This window comes from Xiphophorus maculatus, chromosome 11 (genome assembly GCF_002775205.1).
Source record: "Xiphophorus maculatus strain JP 163 A chromosome 11, X_maculatus-5.0-male, whole genome shotgun sequence".
In the NCBI taxonomy this organism is placed as follows: Eukaryota; Metazoa; Chordata; class Actinopteri; order Cyprinodontiformes; family Poeciliidae; genus Xiphophorus; species Xiphophorus maculatus.
Window position 1 is genome coordinate 21,655,651 of NC_036453.1, and position 12,364 is coordinate 21,668,014.

Sequence of the window (12,364 nt, forward strand, 5' to 3'; positions counted from 1 at the left end):
TGTAATAATTTTTCAAACATGGGAGCGACATTTCTCCTTATAGCGTACCCTTGGTTTCTTGTTCTGCCATATAAACCTGGAGATGATCCGGTTCCACTCGTTAAACTGCTTGGTAGGAATTTCTATTGATAAAGTTTAAAAAAGGAACAACAGTTGAGGTAAAATGATCATTTTTATGGTTTCTATTTGGTTGTACAAATCGAGCATCAGGGGAGCCCATTTGTCAGGTTATTTTTAACTTTATTAGTCATAGTACCATCATTTGCTTTGTATATTTTGTTTAAATTTTTAGTTATATTAACACCTAGATATTTCATGGTTCTTGTTTTCCAATTAAATTTGAACCGATTACTTATATCCTCTCAGGGTGAGTAGTTAAAGCACAGGGTCTGAGTTTTGTCCAACATTTAATTTATAACCTGAATGAAGTCCAAATTGGTGGAGGCAGGACATGAGGTTAGGTAGACTGGCATCTGGGTCAGATAAGGTCACCAGGACATTATCGACGTATAGACATGATTTGTATTCTCTCCCCTTAAATATGATTCTCTTAATTTCTGGGTCTTTCCTAATTTTTTGAGCAAGTGGCTCTATAAAATGTGCAAAGACAATTGGGCTCAGAGGACATCCTTGCTGTTGTCCTCTGAGCATCCTTGTTCCAGAGGGATTGTACCTGAAAGGCCTCCATTTATTTTGATCTGGGCTACTGTATGTTGATTTTAAACAACTTATGATTGTATTATTAAAGCCAAACCGCTGCAGAACCAGATATAAGTATTCCCATTGTACAGAATCAAAGGCTTTTTCAGCATCGAAACTGATTGCTAAAGATTTCAAAGGATTTCTGCTCATAATGTCGAACAAGTGTAACACTCGCCTCACATTATCCTGTGCACAACTATTTTTAATGAATCCTGTCTGGTCTGTATCAATCAGTTTGGGGATAATATTTTCTAGTCTACTGACAATTATTGAAGTAAATATTTTATAATCAATATTCAAGACCGAAATGGGACGGTATGAGCTACACTCACTTTTATCCTTTCCTGGTTTTGGTATAACGGATATTATCGCTTGTTTCCAGGATGGTGGAGTCACGCCTTCTTTAAGCACATGATTAAAACATTTTACGGGGAGAAGAAAAAAGAAATATTTTGGTAGTTAGAAATATTTTTGGCTCAGCCGGAGATCTCAGCAGTAAGAAATGCAGTATGGTCGGTAAAAGTCGACCTACGGGTTTCTAATGAAGATGGAATTTGTTTTTGTTTTTAAATGAAAGGTGAGATGTCGGCTGATAAAAGTACCAAATAAACCTGCAGATCACACAAGGCAGGCATCTGTAAAAGTTACTGTCAGTTGCCATCGTAAGCACATCCACAAACATGTGCAGAAACAGGTTTGTGTCTGCACATGTTTGTGTTTGAGTGTTTGGGTTATAGTTGGAAACCCAAACATAACAACATTAACAACAAAGAAAAAAAAGAAAATTAAAAAATGTGTTTAAATAGAAGAACAAGATAAACTAAAATAAATGTCTGCTGCAACTGTGTCGTGTTAGAGGTATGTTAAAGTACCTGCCCAGTTTTTTATAGTGTGTAGCTGTGTATGCTTACTTTTGCACAAATGTGAAGGCGGAAGGTGACTGTAGTTGCAGTGCTTACACACTTCCTGTACAACCACCTTTGAAACCGTACAAACAACACTGTCACACAAGAGTCCAGCACCACACCTGACGGCACAATGCAATAATAATGTTAACTTGATAGTGATTGGAACCAACCAACCCTTCCCACCCTGACCCAAAACCATAACTCTCTTGTTTTGACTTGAATTTTTTTTTCAAATAGACGCATAAACAAACAAACAAAAAAAAAGCAAAACTGAGAAGTGCGATTGATTACCTTAAATTCTAAACAACTTCCAAGCAGGTCATATTTTCAATGCATATAGTTTACCCCAGTAAGAGGGAACCAGCTTTGTTGTGCTGAGCTGAACCCAAAGTTTTAACTTATTAATAGAAAATTAAACAAAGTCTGGATGATTTTCACTGACATCTTTTGGAATTGTAAGCAGCTCTCTACAAAATGTTTTTCTGCTCCTAATTTGTGGAAGAAAAACCAACGACAACACAAATCAACTTTAAGTTAGTTGAATAATTTCATACAGTTCTCGAGATAAAAAAATACATCTTAGATGCACATGCCTTCATATTGTTCCTGAGCTTAGGAATGGAACTGTATGTACTCAGACTTTCAGGTCGTCGTCTTTGTGTCTTAAACTCCTCTTGCTGCTGTTGCTGGGGCTCAGAGCAGTATTTGACTTTGTCATGGACTGCTTTAGTGAAGATTCAGACACTTTAAATTCACTTATAGGACTCTTCTTGCTGCTGTTGGAGCTGAGAACAGTGTTTGACTCTGTTATATACTGCTTTGTGAAGACTCAGACTCTTTAAATTCAACTGTAGATGGAGTGGATGTTACATTTGGACATTTAGCATCCATCTTTGACTGCATGCAACAAAGTCCGTCCACGATTTTTTTGGAACCCAGGCTGTACATTTCAGCTACATTGAAAATCATGTAGCTGATCAAAACACAAGCCACCGCAAACATGAAGATGAGGAAAAATGTCTTCTCTGCGAGTCAGGACATGTAGCAGGTCACCATGTTAGGGCATGGATAGTTGCATGTGTACATCGGCTGGAGTTTAAAACCGTACAGGAAGCACTGAGTGGCAATGAAACCAGCTTCAAACAATGTTTTGAATACAATGTTTAGGATTTAGGTTCGCAGAAGAGCACTTTGCAGATTCTCATTGACCTTGTTGGGTTTCCTACCAGGTTCCTTGGATGGGTTGCTCCTCTCTTCCTCAGTGAGGACAGTATGAAGGATGTGGCCCAGGTAAATGAAAGGGCTGCAGAAACGTAGATGACCTGCAACACCCAGAAGAGGATGTGAGAAATGGGGAATGTCTTGTCGTAGCAGACGTTTTCACAACCAGGCTGCTTGGTGTCGTGTGTAAAGATGGACTGCTCGTCTCCCCACACTTCGTCTCCGGCAGTTCCGAGCACCAGGACGCAAAAGGTAAACTGGACGGCGAGCCAGATCTTCCCTACACTGTTTCTGGGCACTCTTCAGTACCTTCTCTAAGACCTCCCAGTCTCCCGTTGTAGCTCAGACGTTTATCCGCAGGTAAATCTGTAAAACCAGAAATGAGGAGATCACAAAATGCATTTAAACTTGTGTAAAATTGTGAAGTAGCATAAAAGCTTTGGATATAAAATGTGAAATGACCACTCTATTGGTTCTTCAAAGGTGAATCTATTAACAATGAACTAAAAATATACATTTAAAGAAATTCTTATGTATACTTGATTAACTGATAATTAGCATCTTTACCATGAGCAGCTGATCTGGATTGTACAGCTGCAGGTTAATAAACAAGATGAAAAAAAAAGTTTTACAGCATGAATGATTATTAACAATTCAAAAATATTTATGTGGAAAATATATATATATATATAAATACAATTGAAAATCTTACTGCCTGCAAGATTTAAAGGTACAGCATTGAGGAATCAGCTTTAAATTTTTGTTTGATTTAATGACTATTTTTCAGATTTCATAATTGTTTTTTGTTTTACTAATCTGCCTGCTACTGTGTGTAATAATACTTCAAGTACAGAGGTAAAAATAAATTGTTTTAGGTTTTCCAGAATCTTAGCATAAAGTGTGGCACAACTGTGCCTTTTACATTTAAAGTAGCTTTTGGATGTGACTTGAGAGCAGCTGATTTTTAATGATGTCTTTAATCTTAGTTTAACTCTTATCTGTAATCTTAGGTCTCCAATCTAGGCTCGCTGAGTTTTTTTTCTTTTGTTATTGGAAATCAGGGAAAGACTCAAACTCCCCTGTTTGCTTCCCGCTGAGTGTTAAAGTGACAAAAAGCCTCTTGACTTAAAAATGAAAACATCTTTGAACCGGTTTGTTCCTCTACCACCACAGAGGCAGTCATTATCACAGATTAGCATAGTTTCAGCTCGTGTTTGATCCTCCCATCTGGTTTGCAGGGAGACAGGTTAAACTGTAGTGATCACACAGTCAGTCTGCTTAGCAATCTTTTCATTCCAACCAGAAAAATGCATCCCTGAGGCGCAGATCATGTCTCCACAATGAGGTTGACTTTTTCTTAGAAAGCCGAGAAACTAACTCGCTTGCATTTTGGTTACCTAACAACAACCTCTTAGTAACTTGTGCAGGGGCAACTAGAAGCAGTAAAGACAGCTTATACTGTAAATGCACAACAGTTGAACATCACTGATGGTGAACAACAAAAAGATGACACTTCACCCAGAACAGAGCCAGCTGCAGCACAGTTCCTGATTACCAACAGCAAAGCAGAAAAACAGAAGCCAACACAGTGGGATCCTCCAGTTGAGCTCAACCACTTAACGGAAAGCCAAAGACAGACTGTGAGACAGATACTGAGAGAAGAGTGTCATGCATTTGCCTATGATGAAGATGACATAGGTTTAATTCCCACTTTGAAACTTCACATCACTCTGCATGACACCACTCCAGTGAAGAAAACATATATGTCAGTTCCCAAGCCATTACATCAGGAAGTTAAAGAATACCTTCAAGACCTACTGAATAGAGGCTGGATAACTCAGTCACGTTCTCCATATGCATCACCAGTGGTGTGTGTGAGAAAGAAAGATGGGGCTCTGGGGTTGTGCTGTGACTACCGGGAATTAAACAGAAAATCTGTCCCTGACTGCCACCTCGTTCCCCGAATCCAAGACATGATTGATTCTCTAACTGGCAGCTCCTGTTTCTCTGTATTAGATCAGGGGAAGGCGTACCATCAAGGGTTTCTGGATGAGAAAAGTAAGCCCTTAACTCCTTTCATAACAACATGGGGTCTGTACCAGTGGATCAAAATCCCCTTCGGTTTGAGTGCTGCCACAGCAGAGTTCCAAAGAAGCATGGAGGATTGTCTCATAAAAGTGTTCAATGATATCCATATAAATATGGACTGTGGGAGAACCACAGTGCTGGTTCTGTTGGACCTTAGTGCAGCTTTTGACACTGTCAACCATGACATTACTGAATCGACTGGAGAGTTGGGTCGGACTCTCCGGTCCAGTGCTCAACTGGTTTGAATCTTACATAAAGAACAGGGATTTCTTTGTTTCAATTGAAAACTTCTCATCAAAGAGGTCAAAGGTCACATGTGGGGTACCCCAAGGTTCAGTCCGAGGACCCCTCTTATTCAATATTTATATGCTCCCACTAGCTCAGATTACAACAGGAAATAATATTAGCTACCATAACTATGCAGATGACATACAGCTCTACATTACGATGTCACCAGGAGACTCTGAACCCATCCTATCACTGAACAGATGCTTAGAACTGTCAGGAAGTGGTGTGGTGGCTGGTGAGGTAGACGCGGTGGAACCAGGTTGCAGTAAAATGATTATATTTAATGAGGAGAAAACAGTACGAAACTCGAAAAACAGTCCAACATCCAAGGCAGCACTGCTGAGAGGAGACCAGGGCTCATCACAGGTAGCAACAAGGATAAACGAATGGACACAACAATGCAACGAGCACACATTAGACAAGGACCCGACGAGGAACAAGGAACACAGGTGGAGTTAAATACTCCGAGGGTAATCAAGGAAACGAGAAACCAGGGAACAATCAAGGGGAGGACAGGACAGCATGGAGACTCAGAGACACAGAAAACTTGAAATAAATACGCAGAAAAACTCGAATCCTGACAGTACCCCCCTCCCAAGGGCGGGTGCTAGACGCCCAAAACAAGTCCGAAAAGGAAAACACAACAAGGGTGGGTGGAGGGTCGCTGGACGGGGGGCCAGAGTCCAAAATACAATAAAGAACAACCCAACAGGGTGGGCGGAGACGCAGGAAGGAGCCAAGAGTCCAAAAACAACAGAAAACAACACCCAGAATATATCACATGGCTTCCTCAGCGCCCGGCATCGGCTACAAGTGACATATAACTTCGGAGTTGTATATCGAAAACAGTTTGGCAGTGCAGGTTTATTTACAGCAAGACATGATTATTACGCCAATGCAACAGTTGTGTGGCTGGTGTGAAGAACACAAATGTTAAAAACCGAACAAACCGCTTGAACTAAAATATCTTTAGTAGGTTCCTTTTACACTGTTTCAACTAAAAGCTGCTTGTTGCGGTCCGACCAGTAAGGCACAAGGACAAAGGCATATATAAAAAAATATTTTCTATTTATTTTTCCAAACAGTCTTAACAAAAGCCTTTTAACAACAAATCTCAAAAATATAACAAAATGGGCCCAAAAGAAATCAACTAAGGCATACCTAACTCAGAATAACAAACCAAAAACTGACCTCACACAATGAACACACAGGGGAATTTATACACAAAGGCTAGCCTACACAAACGAGGAGGGGTGGGAGATGAGACAAAAACAAACAATGCATAAACATAAACGACTAATTCAAACCAACACATTTTGACTACAACACAACTGTAAAAACAAAACAACCTAACACCAAAAACGTTTTAGCAGTTATGCTATTAGTAGAGAGAGAGGCAGACTCTTTATCATCAAGTCCCCTGCTTCCAGCAGCCTGATGGTTTGTTCCACTTCCTGGTTTGCCTTTCAACCAGTCCTCTCACTCAGCCAGTCCTTCAAACTCAACAAAACAAAGTAATTAATGGTTCAAATAAACAAAAGGTGTTTACTAAATGTGTGCACCCATAATAGTAAACAACCTAATGCAATAGACACAAAAAGAGTGAAATTATAAATATGTTGTGTGAAAACATTTAAATAAATACTAACACTGGGAAAAATATGGAGGAATATCCACACTGCTGTAACCCTATTTTTAATGCGTGGTTTAATTTTGTCTGCAGGAAAATGAACTCTTTCTCTGTTTCTGATTGTTTTAAGTACGGTAATTAGTGTTGTGAGAATTTTCAAGGCAAAGGTAAGACGTCCTTCATTTTAGTAGCTGCATTTATGCCTAATCCTAAATGCATCTAACCCTAACCAATACTAACTTGAATTTGAACCCAAAGCTAACCTGACCTACCAGAAAAGCAGGCACTCTACATCAGGATTGGCCTTTGGTCTCATAAAACCTATTAATACAACAAAAACCAAAACGGTCCTGAATAAGTAACAAAAACAAGTACGTAAACACATACACCGACGAAAAAACCAGGACTCAAGGATGTGTGCTAACTGCACTCACAATAGTTCTAATAAATAAGGATTGTGGACCAGCTGGATCAGCATTTGGTGCTGGTATGCCACCTACTGGTAGGAATTGCTATCTGCATCCTATGCATAGTGTCTATTTTGTTAAATCACCTTTATGAAGTTGGATCATTTGGTTAATAGGTTAACGTTTCATGCATTCAGGGATGTACTGTAAATAACAATGTTTTGGGACAGTCTCACTTAATTCACATCCATGGCAGAGTTCAAAGTAGAAAATCTCTGCTGAGCAAAAATAACAAAGATATGTTTCATATTTAAAAGATAAAACAAAACAACTTAATGATTTCCAAAACAACTGGGTAAAAGTATTTACTAAACGGATTAAGCACAATTGAAATCTTCTGAATAGTTGTGCACCATTATATTTAACATATGTATAGAACATCAGAAGAAAATATATGCATGTTATTGGTAGCAACCCTTTTGTTGAGCTGGCACCCAGTGGTTGAGATGTGGTGTACACAGATGACCTCAACATGTCAGAATCTTATTGCTTAAAAGTAAATTAATAAATGAATTATTTATTAGCAGAAAAAATTTGAAAAAAGTCACATTTTCACATCTTACTTCTTGCACTTTTGTTAATTTTAACCTTTAAAGTGGCATACAGTGTGATGCAAAAACAATTGTTTCAATTCACGGATCAGTTTCATTTTGTCATTTCCTTGTGATTTCCCCTTTAGCCTTCTTAACTTTTGTTTCCTGGTCACATTCTTCCCTCTCTCTCTCTGTACCTCCAACTCTTCCAGTAGAGTGGAAAATCACACGCTACAATGATGTAATGAAACAAGAATAGAAAGAATAGTATGAAAACCATGAGGAAGATGGAGAAAAATATAAGGTATCAGTCAGAAGAAAACACAACAAATAAACAAAACAAGTGTCATAAAGAAAACTAAAAATATTTCCTCCATTAATGCTCCATGAAATAATAAACATCTCAAGCTATGTTTGAAATATAGTGATAGCTTGAATTTGTTACTGTTCTAATTACAGTTTATCTCAACTGCTTTGGTGAATTTCTTGAATCATTTTCAACAATTACAAAGCAGAACATTTCCCAACAATTCATACCAACAATAAAAACAGAATGGAAAAGCCAGTTTCTTTCTTAAACATGAACATATCAGTGCCTCAAAATGACAAGTCCTTATTTCCTGTTGTTAACTATGGATTAAGCTTTGATGACAAGAATTGCAAATTGTGATTATGGGAGATCAGTGGCAAGAGACTGGGCAAGATTCACGTTTATGATTTTACTGTAACTTGTGATTCATAAAACAGAGCACAAAGGAAAAAAACTAAAGTAGCAATAGGAACACAAGACAATCTCCTTAAGGAAACATGAAGGGATTACAGTGCAGTCTTTCTTTACTTTCCACCTCCTTCAGCATCTGTTTGTGGGTCGCAGACCATTCTCTGATGATGCTGGACTGATGGAAACAGGCTGATGTCCTCATCTTCTTCTGCCTCTTCCTCTGTTTTCCCTCCTAACTCCTCTGTCACAGCCTCACTCCTCTTCTCTCTGGCTGTTGACTCCGTCCAAATCCTTGTTCTTCCATTGTCATAAATGTACCATGGTGTTATTTGGCTGTTGATTGTTCATGAGATGTACAATCAATCTATTTCAGAAAACTGGTTGATCTAATGCTCTACACATTTACCTACATTGGAGAAACTTAGGACTCACCTGGGAGAAATGTAACATTTTTGGGGCAGATTTATAAAAAAGTGTAATTTAAATTAATTAAAATATGATTGACATTATGACAAGTTGTTCAGGCATTTTGCATGTTAAGACTTGTCCGATGAACAGATGCTTAAATGTTGTGGAGTTCAAGACAATTCAACAAAGACCCGTATATCATGTTTTGATCAACATGACAAAAGCAATTTAAAATGTAGAAAAAAGCAAAGCAAATGCTTTGCTTTTGCTTTGGGCAGCAAATGCTAATGCAAAGCAAAGCAAATGCTTTGCAAAACAAATGCAAAGCAAAGCAAACCACTTGTAACTTGCTCAAAGAAATTAGAATACATTTTTATGTGCATAGGGGACACAATGATTTGAAGATCAATCACACAGTTTTGAGAATTTTAATTAAGAGACTGAGAAAAACTACGCTTTTCTATTTGACAGTGAGTCTTTAAACCTAGACGTAGCTCTTCTTGCTAAATTTGTTTTGGAGCAAATGTTTCCTTTTTTCCTTCCAAAATAGGTAGACCAACTCTATCACATTGAGAAGCAGAGATATTAAAGCTACTAGAAGCATGAAAACGATGAAGATTGTTTTCTCTGTGGGTCGGGACACATAGCAGAAGACTTTGGTAAGGCAGGGCCATTGTTCACAGGTGTACATCGACTGAAGGCCAAGTCCGTACAGGTAGTACTGACCTACAAAGAAGGCTATTTCCAACAGAATCTTAGAAACTACATTGGCAATGTACATTTTCAGGACTGCACCTTTCAACTGCACTTTAGGCTTACTTTTCGAGTCATTAGGTTTACTTTTCGAGTCATTATTATAAGATTGGTTGTCTTGATCTTCGTTGGCATTGCTTGATTTCTTGTCAGTGCGGTTTTTTTGAAGTACAAACCCCAGATAAACGAACGTTGGTGTGGAGACAAAGATGATTTGCATAACCCAGAAGCGAACATGAGAAATTGGGAAGGACTTGTCGTAGCAAACAAGTTCACAACCAGGTTGTTTAGTGTCACATAAGAAACGGGACTGCTCATCATTCCACACTTCTTTAGTGGCTGTTATGAGAACGAAGATGCGGAAGACAAACAGCACCCAAATCCAGACTTTACCAACGCTGGTCGAATGTTCTTGGGCACCCTCCAATAGCTGAGAGACCACACCAAAACCTCCTGATCCTGCCATTGGAGATGTAGCTTTGTCTTAATCAGATCCACCACAGAAACCTATAATGAAAGAGGAAAATGCCTTTTAAATTTGGTGAACTGAGATGGCTTCCTCCAGGTTGGGTGTCAATGACCACCTTAAGTCATGATGGTGGACAGGAACGGGAGATGGGTAGACAGGTTGCGACCGAGCCAAATGGCACAGGTCCCATTGTACTTGATTTACTTGGTTCAGGCATCTGATCGGACACCTCGTTTTAAAGGCATGTCGGACTGAGAAGAATCCCTTGGAACAATCCCAAAACTTTCTGGTGGAGCGATACCGTCGCCTATGGCGTGGAGAGATAAGAATGTGAAAAAGTTAAAAGCAGGTTTCATTACAAACAAACAAACAAAAATAAACCTTGAACATTTTCTTAATCTGTGCCTTAAAATTGGAAAGTTTATGACTCTGCTGCATAAAAACCTATATCAATCAAATCAATCAAATTTTATTTGTATAGCACATTTCAGCAGCAAGGCATTTCAAAGTGCTTGAACCATGTACAACCATGTACTTAAACTAACAGACAAAAAGAGCATTAATGACAGAGGCTTATGGTAACTTTGCTGCTGCTAAGGAGAATTACAGTTCAGGTAGGAGAATATGTCGTCAGGACAGCTATTAATCATAAACTCCACAAATCTGGACTTCATGGAAGAGTGGGAAGAAAAAAGGTCAAATTTTCACGCTTTGGAGATGTTTAATAGTAGTAATAATAGATGGAGCTTAACGCAAGGCACTCCTTTAAAAAACAGCTAAAAGGTCTAAGAGACTATAGACTGGAAAGGGGGTTCAACTCCTAACAGGACAACAATTTCAGACAAGCATGAGGCAAGAGAAATGGGTCTTTAACTGGATGTCCCACATTCAGAAGCTGCTGGTCATCAGAAGCATTTATGCAGGTTTCGACTCCTGATTTCACGTCTCTGCTCTATGTCCTTCCCTTTCTATTCACTTCAAATAAAGCCACCAATGTCACAACATCTTAGAAAAAGAGTTCTCAAAAAGTCACAGTGGTCATGTATGAGTGAATTCTTATTAACTATGGAGAAAACCCTACCTTTTTTGTCCTAAAGTGGCTGAGCCTCCTCGTCTCTTCACTCTCTTGACTTGGCAACACAAAATCCAGTAAAGAACCTGTTTATTAACCTTCTGCTACAGAGGGAGGTTACTTTGTGTCACCTGTGACACTTCCTCCTTAATCCATCCTCTAGTTCTTAAGAATTATTACCTTCAGTATGAAAGCAACCTGACAACTTAAATATTTGGTGGTTTGTCTCTGCTGTTCTAACACATTAAATGGACTATACGGTTTCTTGCAAATCATGATGAACCTTTTTATTTTTTGTCCTATTACGGCTACAAATGCCAAAAGTTATTACATAGCTCTCAACATTTTAACACATAAGTGTTTAAGCACATTTACATTAAGGCACCTTTTATTTTGATACCCCTAAATAAAACTAAGTGACACCAACTCCCTTCAGAAGTTACCAAATATTTGTTAGAGATAGGTCAGACGAATAATACCAAATAGAATCTATGTAATGTATTTTAATATGTATTAAGTGACTGATCTTTGACTTCATTAAGTGTGCTCTACAAATTTAGTTAGAAATATTTTGGCTCAGCCAGAGATCTTATTAGTAAGAAATGCAGTACGGTAGGTAAAAGTTGACATACCGGTTTTTTATGAAGATGGAATTCTTTTTCCTTTTCATGCGATAGGTGAGACATCCAGATAAAGTACCAGATACACCTGCAGATCACAGAAAGCAAGCATCAGTAAAAGTTATTGTCAGCTACCGTTTTAAGCACATCCACAAACCTGCAGAAACAGGTCTACACGTTTGTCTTCCATGACATGTTTCTAATAGAAGGACAAAAACAAACCTCTGTAGTTTAATTAAGAATTGTTCAGAGTGTATGAGAAGTTTTCAATTCATTCTATTTTACAATACATTTTCAGATTTTAATCAAATTTGTTATCTGTAAAAGTAAAATGATACTAAATTACTGTTTGATGCCTTTATAAACTGTAATATGTTAGCATTATTAGAAATTTTGAACATCCTTCTTTGACATCTGTTCATCTGTCACCTAAGGGAATATTTGTACACTGCAGCTTCTTAATGTAACCTATGAAACAGTAAGG

At 38.3% G+C, this 12,364-nt stretch overlaps 1 protein-coding gene and 1 pseudogene across 2 annotated transcripts; both read right to left on the minus strand.

Annotated features, from left to right (window-relative positions):
- Positions 1 to 2,244: 2,244 nt before the first annotated feature.
- LOC111610103 lies at positions 2,245 to 8,760 on the minus strand (annotated as a pseudogene).
- Positions 7,647 to 11,334, minus strand: LOC102218917 (gap junction alpha-3 protein-like). Of its 2 annotated transcripts, none has more exons than XM_023342882.1 (3): positions 11,270 to 11,334; positions 10,393 to 10,495; positions 7,647 to 10,226 (listed from the first exon to the last, which is right to left on the minus strand). In XM_023342882.1, the coding sequence occupies exon 3, from the start codon at positions 10,183 to 10,185 to the stop codon at positions 9,451 to 9,453; it is 735 nt and encodes a 244-aa protein (XP_023198650.1). In that variant the 5' UTR covers positions 10,186 to 10,226; positions 10,393 to 10,495; positions 11,270 to 11,334; the 3' UTR covers positions 7,647 to 9,450. The 2 variants fall into 2 exon arrangements, with proteins under 2 accessions (XP_023198650.1, XP_005814887.2); XM_005814830.2 differs by having other exon boundaries at positions 10,304 to 10,495.
- Between the last annotated feature and the right edge of the window lie 1,030 nt (positions 11,335 to 12,364).